This window comes from Pangasianodon hypophthalmus, chromosome 2 (assembly GCF_027358585.1).
Source record: "Pangasianodon hypophthalmus isolate fPanHyp1 chromosome 2, fPanHyp1.pri, whole genome shotgun sequence".
In the NCBI taxonomy this organism is placed as follows: domain Eukaryota; kingdom Metazoa; phylum Chordata; class Actinopteri; order Siluriformes; family Pangasiidae; genus Pangasianodon; species Pangasianodon hypophthalmus.
The window spans coordinates 1,783,120-1,799,250 of NC_069711.1; the positions used below are offsets into that span (position 1 = coordinate 1,783,120).

A 16,131-nucleotide genomic window follows, 5' to 3' on the forward strand; every position below is an offset into this window, starting at 1 on the left:
GGTCGGCGTAACACACTCTGAGGAACGCGCTATCTGCCCTCTTCCGCATACATGAGCTCACGATTGGCTCTAAGCAGAAATATGTAACTTTACTTATGGTCCAGAGAAAATACACAGTACATATCTCTGTCATGACAGTATCATAACATCGTTCATAAGCAAAAATATGAAATTCAATTTACTTAAGGGCCGGATGAAGTATACATAACTCATAACAGACATGTGCACCAATCAGGGAGTGTGAAAACGAACGCATGCTTCCTCTGAGACACGTGAAGGCAGCCATGTTTTTTTTTGTTTGTTTTTTTTTACGAACCGCTGCTCATGCTTTGTAACAAACCCAAAGGAAAGTGCTATCTGCCCTCTTCCGCATACATGAGCTCATAGACGCACATGATTGGCTAGTGTCGCTCTGATTGACAGGGACTAAACCAAACTTGTTCCAGATGGCTGTAGCTTTATCATGATTTTCTGGGCCAACGCTTTTCTTTTGCAGCACTCGAGACCTCTGAAACTTTTACGTAACGCAGTAATAAGTCGTAACATATGCAGCTTTCATGTCCTGTTGGATAATAAATATTGTAATTACGAGGTGGAACGCACTGGAACGCTACTACAATGTCGTAATTATCACTCGGTAACTCGACTTTCCGAGTCAAGGGCGCGTCAATAGCGAAGTCATTTTTTTCAACCAAAACCACTTGAACACACACAACATTCACAATCCAGGTTACACACCTACCGGTTCAAAATGGCCTTATCTGGGATTGTGAACCATCTATTGAGTTTTTAAAAGCTGTAGATTGTTTTGCTATTTGTGGATTGTTTTTTTTTTTTTTTTTTTTTTAAATAGTATTTTAATTGTTGTATTAAATATTGTTTACCTTTTTATCTTCACAGTGTTTCTTTGGTTTGCTCTGTCATTTATATATTTGTAATTATTTTTACTTTTATTTTTATTATTTATTTAGTTATTTATTCATTTACTTTTTATTTCTACTTTCATTTTCAATCGGTTCTGTACTTTAGTTTGTTAACTAGCTACGTTTTTTTTAGCTAGCTAAATGTTGCTTTTTTTTTTTTTGCTAATGTGACTTAGTATTCAATCCAAAATGGTTATTAAACACACATGAAATGAAAGATAAAATATGTCTTTAAAATTCAGCAACAAAGCGAAAGAATTTAAGCGAACATTAAGTTTGATGAATTAGGATTTCGCTAGATAAATGAGCTAGCTAGTTACATTTTTGTAAATTAGCTCATTATATTAACAAGCGATGTAAGTTTTGTAGTTTAGTTTGTAAAATTAACTCTTTAGTTACACATTGTAAATTAGCTCATTAAATTACCTAGCAAATTGAGTTTTGTAATTTAGTTCTGCTTAAATTAGCTAGCTAGTTACATTTCATAATTAAAGACAGTTATTTATAATTTCTATATCTAATTATAATTTTAATTTCTACTTGTACTTATATCTACATATCACCTATTGATTCATTCTTCGTCTTAACTTTATTCTTTTACGTTAAGCACTTTGAGATATATACTTTTTATACATGTATATTTTCTTTACATTTTTCTTTATCATTTTTATGTAATATTTGAAATGTATAATTTGTCTGCAATATTTTACAGTATAAAAAGCAAAAAGAAAAATGAATTGTTCAATGCTGATAAACATCTACAATTATGCTTCTGTTAAGGTTTTCAGCTAAAATCCTAACTGTGACAGGCCTAATATAACTGCTCGGGGTTTTTATTAGGAGGTAGAGGAAGTGGACTGATTGTAACACGAGTCGCTAATAAACAACTTTCCGAATTTATGACGAGGACTCAGACAGTGGCGTCTTGTACAATCCGTCCTGCAGAGAATTTGGACATAAAGGACTGCATTCAGAGATTCAGTTATTCAGATACCAGTCAGATTTCTGACGCAGATGTTAGAGGAGCTTTTTTTTTTTCTTTAAGCAGCTGCGATAACTCAGACTCCTGCAGCTAAGCGTACACCCGCGTCACACGGCGCTCGCTGCTCTTGTTTATGTGGCCTAGCTGGAGAAAAACACTCGGGAGATACAACATGGACACAGCAGTGCGTTGTGAAAGCGTGAGTCATCATCGCACTGGGGTAGAGGGGCGGAGCCACAGCTGTGCACATCACTCACGTCTGGGTGAAAACAGAGAAGTGGGAACGCGGCGTGTAAATGCTATGTGTGTATGTTAATGTTGCAGGAGTGACACGTAAACACTGAAGCGCTGAAGATGAGCTGGAGGGTCATGTGATATATACATATATTATAAAATCTCATGAAGTTGTTCCTTATAAAATTTTGAATTTTTTTTTGTTTTTCTTTTTTTTTTTTTTTATTTTTTAAAGGTTTTCTGATATATCAGCTATCATAACACAGATGTCTGTGTATCCAGGGTGGAAAATACTGAGTAATTCTACTTTGTTACTATACTTTTACTTCACTTAAGTATTATTAACGTTTAATACTTACGCACTGTTACTCAAGTCCATTTACAACAGAAAAAAAAAAAAAACACTTTTTACTCCTTACATCTTCATTTTGACCTTCAAAATCCTCGTTACAAATCTCAAACCACACGAAATTTTTCTTTTCTTTTTTTTTTTTTTTTAGCTAGTACAGTTTTGTAATTTAGTTTAAATTAGCTAGCTAGTTAGGTTTTGTAATTTAGATAATTAAATTTGCTAGCTAGTTATGTTTTTTTCCCCGTAGCTAATGTGACTTAGCATTAATTAAAATCCGAAAGGATTATGAAATATGCAATGAATGAAATGCTCTTCACAATTCACCATCAAAGCTAGAAAAAGTACATCAAGTTACATTAACTGTAAGTTTGGTAAATTAGCTAGTTAAGCTTTGTGATATTGCTGGTTAAATTAGCTAGAAAATTAAGGTTTGTAAATTAGCTCATAAGATTAGCTACCTAGTTCAGATTTGTAATGTAGCTAGTTAAATTAGCTAGCTAGTTAAGCTTTGTAAATTAACTTGTTAACTAGCTAGGGTTTTTAATTTAGTTTGTTAAATTGGCTAGATGAGTTTTGTAAATTTTGTAAAGCTAATTTTGTAAATTAGCTCATTAAATTAGCTAGCTAGTTAAGTTTATTTTTGTTGCAACTTAGCATTAATTCTAAGAGGGTTATTAAATATAAATTAAATGAAAAATGAAACATTGGTCTTTAAAATTTGCCACCAAACTAAAGAAGTTAACTTTGAGTTTGGTAAATCAGCTAGTTCAGTTTTTTAATTTAGCTGGTTAAATGAACTAGCCAGTTAAGTTTCGTAATGCATTTTCTTGAATTAGCTAGCAAGTTGAGTTTTGTATGAGAGTGACTGAAATAAAATCCTTTCGAAATTTTTGTATTTTGCATCTTTCATTTAACTCACCCTCATAATTTAGCTAGTTAAATTAGCTAGCTAGTTTAGTTTTCGTCGCTAATGTGACTTGGCATTCATTCTGAAATAGTTATTACACTTTCGCTACACAACAAGGCAAATTCTAGGTGTGTGTGTGTGTGTGTGTGTGTGTGTGTGTTAGCAGTGTATTTTCCTTATGACTGGCTGCTTAGCGAACTCGACAGCTATGCAACGACGGGCTTGAAGTTGAAGTGATTTTGTTTTTACTCTCGAATACTTGCGCGTGTTTAAACGTGGATACTTTTTGACTTTCACTCGAGTAGACTGTTGCCTCCATACTCCTGCTGTTACTTAAGTACACTTCATCAGAACTTTTCCCAACCCTGATCTTGGCCATAATGCTTCAGGAGATCAGATAATAGGCGATACCCGATAATGCGGAAACTTTCAGATACAGCAGATTACATCTCGTCATTTGTATGCTGGAAGAACGTCTCTGTGTGAAGCTCACAAAATCGCCGGCGTGAGCTTTGCATATTTACATACAAACACCTCAACCAACATTTGAATAATGAAATATAAAGCATGTAATGAATGCTAGGGTTATGCTGAATGAATCCAGCGGTAAGACTTGCTGTAATTCTTCTCACAAAGAAAGCGCGTGTGTGTGCGTGTGTGTGCGTGTGTATGCGTGTGTGTGTGTGTGTGTGTGTGTGTGTGTGTGTGTGGGAAATAAAAAGAGCTACACTTGGCTTGTGAGGCAGACAGACTTCACATACTAAGGTTCACATTTTTAGCTGTTCAGTGTGGGTGATGGCTGATGAGAGAAGAAAAAGAAAAAGAAAAAAAAAAAAAAAAGTCCCCACCTACAGCCAATCATGCCCCACATATCCTCCAGCATGCCCAAAGTTCCTCAAAGTTCCTCACCACGCTTCGAAAAAGCAGGTTTCCTATTGTTTATTGTCTCGAATCACAGTATCGCCAATGTTCTGCGTCTTCTGCAGTTCAGTAAACACACGAGATCTTCTCGCTCAGACTCTTTATCTCTCGCTTTCCCTCTCCCCTGCCCGAAGTCTTTAAAGCAGCGCAGGAGGATCAGATGGAGTGAGGTGTCCTAGACATGGAGATAGAGAGAGAGAGAGAGAGAGAGATGTGCAGGAATGTGCAGGGGGAGTGGTCAGCGTGTTGGGGGCGGAGTCTCAGGCGTGATCTTCCATGGGAAAGACCAGCCGTGTTCCCCGGCTCAGGAGCTCCTGCTCCCGCGAGTCCAGCTCTCTCTCCAGAGCTTCCTCGGACGTGCTGCCGTTGCGTTTACCGCTCTTCGGGCCCGACGCCGATGACGACGAAGAGGCGCCGTTAACCGTGATGGCCGTGTCGCCGTACGTCAGCGTCAGGTCCCCGTCCGTCAGGATGAGGTCCGAGTCAGTGTCCCGAAGCTGCTCGCTGTTCTGCGGAGCACAGGGACAAGCGGGAGATGAAGCGGGGGAGAGGGGTGGGGCGCTCAGGTGCACATACACACACACACACACACAGGTACAACACACACGCGCACACACACACACACGTACACATGCACACACGCAAGCTTAAAACAAAGGATCATGAAGGACACTGTGGAAACACACAAGAGTAAAGAGTGGAGCTAGACTTAGAGCTTTTTACATAAGAGTAAACACTCTCTCTCTCTCTCTCTCTCTCTCTCTCTCTCACACACACACACACACACACACACACACACACACACACACCCTATTCAGAAAAGATTTACCTAGCTAAAAACAGATTGTTAATATTAGCTAGCAAGTTATACACACTTCCTGTCGATTCACTTTACATTATTGAGATAAACCAAGCCAAGAAAATGACTTCTGCCGTTCGTAAACATAACTTTACGTCACAACGTTTTAAATAATACACAACATGCATTTTTAGAGAAAGAAATCATAATTAGAACCTTAAATGAACCATCAGTTTGTCCCGCTAGAGGAAGTTCTAAGTACAACAGATGGTTAGGAAGCTAAGAACTATCCAAAGAACTCGTGCTGAGGAACGCTTGCTTTCTGCAATATTGTGAGGTTTCCTAGTACATCAAACAAATCACAAGGTTTTCAAATCAACTTTTGTATTCCTTCTTTAACTTGGCTGCAAATTTAACCACATAAGCAGTGGATTTGTCACTTTCACATGAGGATATAAAGATTACTTAAACAGGATTTTGTCCTTTAAAAGTGATAATTATGTTAGCAAATGTGTTCCTCAGCCAGCATGTTCTGACATAACCTCCATGAAGCTAGAACTTTCTGGAATTACAGCGAAAACCACTTACGCTTTGAACTTTAAAACTATTAAGTTTACTATACTATACTATACTATACTATACTATACTAAGTGTACTATAAAAAAGTACTGACACTGTAGCCTCCTTGCATAAATAATTAAAGAAACATCTGTATACAGAGTCATTGTAGAGTTTTCTTTGTTAAAGCACAAAAAAATTCATGTTTCATTTCATTTCTTAAGAGATGAAACAAATAAAAGATGACAACAGAAGAACAGAAGGATACAAAGGATGAGGAATAAACGGACCACACACATGCACTGACCTCAATGGGCAAATCAATGGGGCAGATTGATGAGGTGCTGACTGCTGGTTCACTCACATACACACACTCACACACACACACACACACACACAACAGACCAACAACATGGTACAGGATAATGACAAAGTGATGAGTTCATCATTCTCAAGCTGTTAGAGATATACAGAGGGAGAAATAAATTTAAATCTAAAGAAATGATTTGATAATTATATAAATAACTAGTTTTAAAACATTTTGTGCATCACCCAGAATTCATTTTCTCGTTTTGTTCGTTCAAATCTCCAGAACATTTCTGAGTGGCATTTCTGCAGCTCTACAGCTCTGTCCTTTGGCTCAGTTTAGCAGCTCACAGGTACCAAAAACAGAACAAAAGACAAAGCTACAATCCAAAACACACGGCATGTTTGATTCATTTTCTGCAGTTGAGTCGATTCAGAGTTGAATCGCTTTCTCGCTGTAATGGAAGCACTTAGCTCACCTGCTCTCGGACCCGACTCTGATTGGTGTGTTCTCACCTGAACTAAACAGCACACTTAGGAAAGCAGGATTTTTTTTTTTGAGCTCCTAAACTGGGCCAAAGGACAGAGCTGTAGTGCTACAGAAATGCTATGCCTGTAGGGATTTGGACCGACAAAGAAAAAGGAGAAAATAATCTCTGGACGATACACCAGATGTTATAACTAGTTAGGGGGCCAAGCACCGAAAGCGTCACCGAAAGAAATCTTCTTCTTCTTCTTCTTATACTTCCACATGGGACTCTATGGCAGTCCACAGAACACTTTATATGCTTTTTATGAAATTTGGCCCAGTGACAAAGGAAAGTCTCATCTACCATCAGAGCAATTGTGGTGTATGCTGCTCAAGCGCTCTAGTGCCACCAATAGGGCAAATTTGGACGTTCACAATAAGTGGTGGAGCCAGAAAGTGCTTGGCCCCATCATTTACTGAGCACAGACTCTGTATTCTCCATTTTTCCATCGTCATATTTCTGACCAATGAGTGAAAAAGTTCTATGGGAATGTTTTCAGCTCTACACGCACCATTGCTATGGTCTTGTTTATGCTTTTTGACCACTGCAGTTATTTATGGTGTGGAATGAAACCAAACTAAACAGCGAATGAGCCAAAAGTGTAAATTTATGCTTTGGTTTGGACTCGACAAACGGCTAATCATGTTTCTCTGTGACATTTTGTCTCCACTGAACCACTGTGAGGGCAAGTTATATTAATGACCGTCATTAAAAGAATACGGGAGAAATAGTGCTCTATATATATGCTCTATTAGCTCTATATTACAGCTGTGAATTGATGGTCCGCTAGCATAAAGATTGGCACTTTTGAGCAGCTACATACTCGAAATAAACCGATGAAGCCTATCTTGGGCAATTATTGTCCATGTGACGCTGGAGGGTGAAATGCTTTCTCAAAGCCAACGCTGTCACAGTGACATTATATTTAGAGCTGTGACAATCGCTGACTTTGCTTTTGTCCATTCACAATAAAAGTGGGGGGGCAGGAGGACACGGGCCGGAGAGACATTCAGCTCATTGTGTGAGAGGAGCACAATGGAGCAATGGAGGACTGTGAGACATTTGTGAAATCAGCCAAGCGTCCCTGCAGCTACAGTATCAGCATTGAGACGAACAGTGGAATTTGCCAGAATGCATTGGACTGTGACTGCGCAGTGAATAGCTGTGTTCTTCACATCTCGGATATTAGAAGCGAACGGCTCCCGGGGTGCCGGCGCTGAAAGCCTCTTTTGTGTGATGGAGAACCCGGAGCGCATCTTCTCCCTTCAGTCCGAGTCTGGATTTGTGCCTTTCTGTCTCTAAGCCTTTTAAAACACCTTTCACAGCAGCACAAAAACATCTTCAGTCAGAATAAAGCCTCGATACTGAAGAACTCGCCAAGAGCCACTTCCTCCCGAGATCCGTGAGAGGAAGGAGGTTTAATAAACTCTGGATAAACTTTAGTTTGAGTGTCAGTGAGAGCAGTAACGCGGCATTCACTCCACTTTCTGCGTGCTGACACTGGAACTCAGTATTGGCACCAGTACAAAAATAATAGCACCCATGACAGGGTGGTGTGATGAAGCAGAGCTACAGAACATCCCAAAAACATTTTATTCCTCTTACACCGCAGCAATTTTCCAACAACTACAATGTTTATTGATTAAAGAACGACATACTTTTTATCCAATTATAGTTACATCTAATTTAACGTCCACGTATATTATTATAGCAGCTATAAACAGCCGTTCCGTCACCAGCCTCGTTTTTTCTCTCTCTTGAAGTTACTGAGAAACAAAACAAAACAAACTCATCTGTCCTTTCTGACAGAAAACTTAAAGATACAGCTTTACCTCTGACTGTTACAAAGCGCTGACACTGGAGACTCCTTCCATAAATGTTAAATAAACACCTCCTTACACAACACCTCACCATATCAATGCTTATTTAACCGAAATCATATAAAATGTAGAATGTAGTGATTATATGCTGGACGGTCCACCATCTTTAGTTGATATGTCTTGAAATTAAAATCTGACACGTTGGTCTATTTTCACCTTGGTTAACAGTTTCCTACACTACCCACAATGCCATTCAACTTCCAGCTGATAGTGGTGCAGTGGTGATTTATCCCTCTTTTTATCTCTACCCAAAGAGAGCGATGCAGCGGCGCTTTAATCCTTTAGTCTGTCCAGCTCTCTCAAACAGATCAGCTTCCAACTTTCATCCTAATACCACCATCAACTAACTAGCTGAGCCTCATTGCTGCATTGCATTCTGGGACTCTGAGTCCAACGTTTGTTGGACGTCCATCATCGGAGGTGGATTTACATTTACACTGATATATATTTACATTCTAGCTCTATCACTTTATTGCTAAGACAGCCATCAATGCAACTTCCTGTAACCTTCTTATTCAATTTATTGACGCTGCTTTATTTGGCTGTAGCACAGACAGTAATTCAGCACAGACAGCCTGCGACATTAACACCGTCTCTCTGCTTTAAACAGAAATTGTCTGATTGTGATGATTGTGAATTCAGACCCTATACTATCCCATATTCAGGCTTATCTAACCTTCAGCACTGTCCTGATTAGCAGTCCCAAGCAAAGCTGCTTAAAAGTTCAAGCAGCAGCACTGAATCTGAATGTAACACGAATCTAACTCGGAGGTTAAATATAACGCTAAACGCTTGGTTTGTGTAGCAAATGAACAACCCGAGTATGTTTGCCTTGCTGAGAGTGAACGCTTAGGAATCACATTATGCCACTCTTTAATGCTTAGCAACAAAATGAATGGACTTTTAAGCAAACAAAAAGAGAACAAATGTATTTTATCGGATAGAGTCTGCGACTCGAGACAAACAGCAGATTAAAACATTTAATACTTCAGCGTTTCTCTAATTTCATATTTGTTATAATATTTGACGTTCATTTATTAATTTGTTTAAAAGTTTCTTCTGAGCTGCAATTCCTTATTTATCCAATTTGTTATTATTTGTATCTATTTTTTTTATTTATTATATTTTACATGATTTATTTTGAAAATTCCTATTAGAGTTTTATTTCATCTATTTTTTATGCTCCTTTCCTTATGATTTTTTTTTCTTTGTAAAGCACACTGAGCTGCATTTTAATGCATGAAAGATGCCATGTAAAGAAAGTTTGTTATTACTAATTGCTATTACTGCTATTACTAAGCAACAACAGCAAAACTGATGACTCAGTCCGTTAAAAAAAAACAATTTTTGCATTAATTTTTGCATCCCAGGACGAGACAGTAACAATAACAGTTGAGAGAACGTCAGCGAAATGAAAAATGGAGTGAATTCGCCGCAGCGTTTGACGAGCATGCTCCAAATTCACTGAAATTGTAATGGCAAGTAAACTTATTTTTTTAATATTAAATACATTTGAGTAAATTAAGCCTTGTAAACGGAGATATGACTGTAGTAGATTGACAGGAAGTGATAACAGGAAGCAGTCAAATTCGCACATGCAAAACAGCACAGTGTGTTTCGGTTAACGCTCTGGCAGTCACGTACTACTGAGTTAATTTAAACCAGATGTAAATATTTTAAAGGTTTGACCTTCTGAAATCTCTGTAACTATGTCATCAACTCCAGTCTGGAAAATAACTCTACTGTATCCAGCACTAATGTCTGACTATTTGTTGGAACTTCATATGTTAATGGAAATGTCATTTAAGGAAGATATTACACTGTATCATATGCAAGTATGACATTATGAAATTAATAATCGTGATGTAAGAGCATTTTTCATCACTAAGCTTCACTCTGTTTTTGTTATTACAGAATCTGCTGTATACTTGTCCGATATTCATTTTTCCCTGCTTGTAATTTACCTTTTTTTTTTTAAAACTGTGATTCATGATTTAATCATCCAGAACACTTAGCTTAAAATAAAACAGGAAAATGAGCATTTCTTCCATTTCAGGTTAAAGGAGAGTGAGGGAGTGTGTAATAATATTCCCAGCTGTGCAGTCGGGATCTGGGGTAATCATGAAAACCCAGATTTTTCTCTTTTTAAGGGCAGTAATGTGCAGTAAACAGTAAGAAAAAAAACCCCAAAGTATATTTTTGCTATAATACTTTTACAAATCGCTTGCTATGGACAACCTGGCCGACATCTTCTCGTTGATCTGCTTCTCAAAGTGTATGAATGTACCTGATTAGTGTATTTAGTAACTTTAATTATCATCACCCTTAACATTTGTTAGCTTAGACGCTTTGTTGTTGACCTGTTTAATCTTCCACAATCTTCCTTTTTTCTCTTTCAGCTGAAAATCAAAAGCGCCGCTTTTTGACCACATTTTTAAATGGCATCCCGAATAAATATAGTAGCTGATGCTAGCTAAATCGAACACGCATAGATACATACATAGATTTTATTTCACATTAATGAACTCAAAACATTCCCCATGACAGAATGCGAGAGCGACCCTCCAGTCCATTCGAGAAAATGTGGGATGGAGGAAGGGGGCGGAGCTTCCACATTGTGTCAGTTAATACCAAAGAGTTCGAAAGACTTACGCAAATAATTCCAGACTCATACGTCGATTGGCTCATCTCCTGCTTTATTGGGGAGAAAAAGCCTTCAAATATTTAGTGATAATTCGTATTAGCGTACTTCGATGTTAAATTGTGGAGCTTCTATAAAAAAAAAAAATGCGTAAAATCTGATAATATAATCGCAGTTAACATAACAGGACATTGTAGAAGCGTAATATCATGCAGAGACGATTATATCGTTACACTGCACGAGACTAGTGTACACTACCATGGCTTCAGGATGGTGTCTTATATTCAGACAAATTAGGGGAAAAAAAGAAATACTTATGACTATCAACCTCAATATTTTCTCAAAACATTCAGCTACTATTAGATTTTAATCTTACCTCTTTCTTATTCGTACAATAATTTTATTTTGTCCCCTCTCTTACCTTTACACTACATCACATTGCCCCTAACAGCATCGTTCAGGCTTATTATTTATACTTATAGAATTTCTATTCTATTTTTATTTTCTCTATTTCTTGCTTCCTCCCTTATGATTTTTTTTTTCTAACTTTCTTCCTCTTTAAAGCACTTTGAAGTGCATTACACCCAAAAAAAGACCCCATCTGGTTTGAATATGGAGAAGTTTGATGTACTACTGATGGTTTGAGCCATGAATACAACACAACACACACACACGCGCACACACACACACCATATGGGAATGTCTTTACACTGCGTGTGTGTGTGTGTGTGTTTTACCTCATAGGCCTGAGGGCTGGTCAGGCAGCGTGCCAGCGGTCCACAGCAGGCCGGTAAGGTGGTGGTGAGAGGAGGCCCGCTGTGGGTCAGGATGGGTTTCAGGTAGCTGTGTTTACACTTAAGGAGGAGAACAGAAACAAAGCCTGACACACACCTCAACCGTTTCTAATTTACGCTAATCAATATCACGTCTTTTTTTATAAACAACAGTACAACTAAGAGTCTCTTCTTACCCAAATTGAACAAAAATTCACTATAGCTTACTTTCAAATTCTACATTTGTTCTTTATTAATGTTCCTAGTTGGTAAGTGAGGAATAATACATACTTTATAGAAAAATAATCAATTGCACAGTCTGTAATGTGTAATGTGTATATTAACCAACCAAAAGTTCATTATTTCTTATACTTGCATGTCCTGAAGTGCTCATATACCACAACGATTTTGAATAAACAACGTTAGTCATTTTTCCTTAAAAACGTCAGGTGGTGCGACCACAGATTAAATAAAATTGTCATGTTTATTTAACAGCTTGTCATGTTACCAAGAAACCACAAAATGTCACAAGACTCCTCTGTTCTGTATGTTGGAAAGCTTAAAGTTACAGCTTTATCTCTGACTGTTACAAAACTCTGACACTGGAGACTCCACCTCCTCCTAAACGTTAAATAAACCTCTCTTTACAGAAAACTTTCTAAATCCGCCGTACAAGTCCCTGTGTATGCGCTGTTACTATAGAAACGATAACATGCCAGAACGAGGGCTTTAATATAAACCTGGGCGTGATATTTATTTTATATAATCATTCCTGCACATTCTCTTTAACTGTGTTAATATGTCAAGAGCTGATTGTTTTTCCACTCTGGTTAAAATTGCTTACTTTCTCTACGAGTAAACCAAATGTCACCGTCCTCCAAGGCAAACTCATGTCAGGAACACAGTCAAGTTCTCAGACGCTCGTGATGTCCTCAGTAGTTACTCATTAAGAGCGCACACTCTCTCTCTCACTCTCTCACTCACACACACACACACACACACTCATCTCCTGGCACGTGCTTTCCTCAGCACTCTGAAGCTCAGTCTGCTAAAGCTATTCAAATGCACATTTAGCTTAATGGCTTTCAGAGGGCTGTCCTCTGCTTTGTTGCTGTGAGAATCCATTCAAACAGAAGACAGATTTGAATCGCTAATGATCTATCGCCTTACAATACAACTATCCATCCTGACTTAGAACCCTTTCATAAACGTGAATGTGTGGTTGTGCCACATGACGTATTTTTCATCGCCCCATTTAAAGACTGAAGCAACATGCAGCACAAGTTAAATCAGAACAGCTTCTCTTCATTTATTTTTAATGCATACATGAATATAACTTGTATTGCTTCATGAAAAAAAAAATGTTCTGCATAATCTTATGTCATTTGTGGTTTATTTTGACATATTTTACATGTTCTAATCAATAAAATAATGTCCTAAACTTACTATATCACCTGTAAGTATTTATAATGTATATAATATTACTATATTCTATTACTTCCAAGTATTTAATTTTCAACAGGCTCTTATTTACATATAGTGAATAGGAAGACATGATCTGAATGAATTGTTCCTGCGTAAAATGAAAGACTGGATTATAAATAAATAAGTAAAGAAATAAATAATTAAACGATCGCATACCATGTCAAAGTCCCATGTTACTACAAGCACAGACACACATGTGGCTCATCTGTAATAAACACCTGTGAGTCAGCTGGGGAGCTCGTAGTCTCAGCTGTGCAGGAAGTGGAAGAGGAACGTGAAAACATGAACATTAATTTAATAAGTGCTACAATTAAGTACAACACCTGCTGCTTATTCCAATTCTCAAAGCAGAAAACATTCAGCTAGTTAAAGATACAGTCAATGATTTTCGCTCTTGTTAGTGTTTCTTCTAAAGCCACGCCCCTAAAACACACAACCGTCTGATTGACAGGTGAGTAGAGACTCCTGTTTGTTCTGATTGGTTAAGATGCTAGTAGTCATAGTGACTTTTTCAAAGCTCTGACACTGGAGACTCCTTACAAAAACATTGAACAAACATCTCCTCAGTTTAAGGAAACTTCATCATATCAGTGATGAGCTACTGCTGTGATGAGCTATTACTATAGAAACAATAACAAATTAGGGCTCATTAATATACAGTCATGAGAAAAAGAAAGTACACCGTCCTTCAGTTCTATGATTTTATTTATCAGGGCCTAAATATTAATAGTGTGGTCCTCACCAACTCCTATAACCAAACAAATAACTTCAGTTGACAACAAAAAAAACACAACAGATTTCAATATGTAGTCATTTTTTCCCAAAAAGTAAACCAACATTCAGAAACCAGGTGGGAAAAAGTAAGTAAATCCTTCCTACTTCTACAGTCATTAAGAGAGTAATTAGCAGCCAGGCGGTACTAATGAAATGCACAAGATTTGTTAATCATCAAGAAGTGTGACTAGCTCTATAAAAGCAGAACTTTTGGCAGTTTGGTGTTCTGGACCACTGAGCTGTGTGTCCACATCATGCCAAAAAGAAAGGAAATCAGTCATGACTCCAGAGAAGCAACTGTTGCTGTTCATCATTCTGGGAAGAGTTATAAGGCCATCTCCAAACTATTTGAAATTCACCACTTTACAGGGAGAAGAACTGTTTACAAATGGAGAGCCTTCATGACAGTTGCCAGTCATCCCAGGAGTGGGTGTTCCAGCAAATTCAGTCCAAGGTCAGACCATTTAATGCTCAAAGATTTAAAGAAAAGCCCAAGGGCAACATCACATGACCAACAGGCCTGTCTAAGTACACTAAATGTTTATGTTCGTGATGGCACAATCAGAAAAAGGCTAAACAAGTATGGTTTTCATGGAAGGGTGGCAAGGAAAAAGCCTGTTCTCTCCAAAAAGAGAACAAGTGAAGCACAACTTAAGTTTGCAAAATTGCATCTGAACAAACCACAAAGGTTCAAGGTGAAGGTGAAGTGTCAGGGTTGGGGAAACCAAACACAGTGTATCACCACAAACACCTCATACCAACTGTCAAGCATGATGGTGGAGGGGTGATGATTGAGGCTTGTTCTACACCCACAGGACCTGGCAAACTTGCAGTCATTGAGACAACAATAAACTCCACTTTATACCAGAATATTCTTGAGACAAATGTGAGGCCATCTATCCAGCAGCTTAAGCTACACTAATCAACACTTTCTGACCAATCAGAATCCAGAAATCAACAGCACTGTGGTATAATATTTGAATTTCCTAAGCTCCTTAGGTAGGATGATTTCCTTTAGTTGAGACATTATTATGGTCTAGTGAGAATTTTGGACAGCTGATAGAGGGCAAGGCCTTGCGTACAGTGCTTCATTCTTAACACCTGGATTTCTTCTTCTCTTCCTTTCTTTTCATTCTCCCTCAATTCAATTCCTCACACGAAACCCAACAGCGATATTCACCCTGACCCGTTCTCCCAGAGCCTGTCGCTGCATGCTGCACTCTTCCTTCTCGACACGTGGCAGCAGACGTCAAGTGCCTTCTGTTCATTCTGTTTACACAGCGCTGAACTGACTGAGGCGAGTGAGACGAAGGAAAGAAAGAAGGAAAAAAGGAAAGAAAAGATTAAGTGAGGTGCAGGGTGTGTACTGTATCAAGAGCTGCTCAACTCCAAAATGCTGAAAGGATACTTGTGGTCAAAAGTGTACCACAGCCTGAAGAGCCAGGCGCTCTCCTGCTTCGTCTTGCTCTGGCCCTCCTGCTGACTTCCATCCTACAGAGAACAGAAAACAGAGGAGACAAAATGCACCCGAGTCTCGAAGCAACATCTTCAATCACAACAATTCAATTGAGTTTTTATTTCAGCGACAGAGACAACAAAGCAACTTGGTGACATTTTATTTTTTCAGTTGTATGCTAATTAGAAAACAAACAGCAAAACAATAAATCCAAACATTCGGCTCGAATGATTCGACATTTCTACAGTTTCCCCACACACAACTTTAGTTCCGACCTGCAGTTAGTTCCCTATTACTATGTGGCATGCAAAAATGGAACAAACTGTGGTTTCATCTTATTCTGTCATAAACAACCTCGCATTAAATGTGCTCTGAGATGCCTAGAGACATAAAGAAAAATAAAGCTTGGAAGAAAGTAGCAGAGATCAGTGGTGCCTGTAGTGAGTATACATACAGTCGAGGCAGTTTATACACACCTTGGCTAAAGATATTAAAACTCAATTTTTAACAACTCCACACATTTAATATTACAATATTACAATATTACTTTTGCATACTCCAAGTTCCACCCTTTAAACAGGCTGGAAGAGTCCAGAAAACGATGTAATTA

The 16,131-nt window shown here is 38.1% G+C and overlaps 1 protein-coding gene across 2 annotated transcripts in view; it reads right to left on the bottom strand.

The window, feature by feature from the left end:
* Positions 1 to 822: 822 nt before the first annotated feature.
* slc9a7 (solute carrier family 9 member 7) overlaps positions 823 to 16,131 on the bottom strand; it is a 65,867-nt gene continuing 50,558 nt past the window's right edge. For both annotated transcript variants that reach the window (XM_053227973.1, XM_053227976.1), the window contains 3 exons: positions 15,474 to 15,556; positions 11,771 to 11,876; positions 823 to 4,828 (listed from right to left, as the gene is read on the bottom strand). In XM_053227973.1, coding sequence (XP_053083948.1) covers positions 4,580 to 4,828; positions 11,771 to 11,876; positions 15,474 to 15,556 — 438 coding nt within the window. In that variant the 3' untranslated portion in view covers positions 823 to 4,579. The remainder of the gene's footprint in view (positions 4,829 to 11,770; positions 11,877 to 15,473; positions 15,557 to 16,131) is intronic.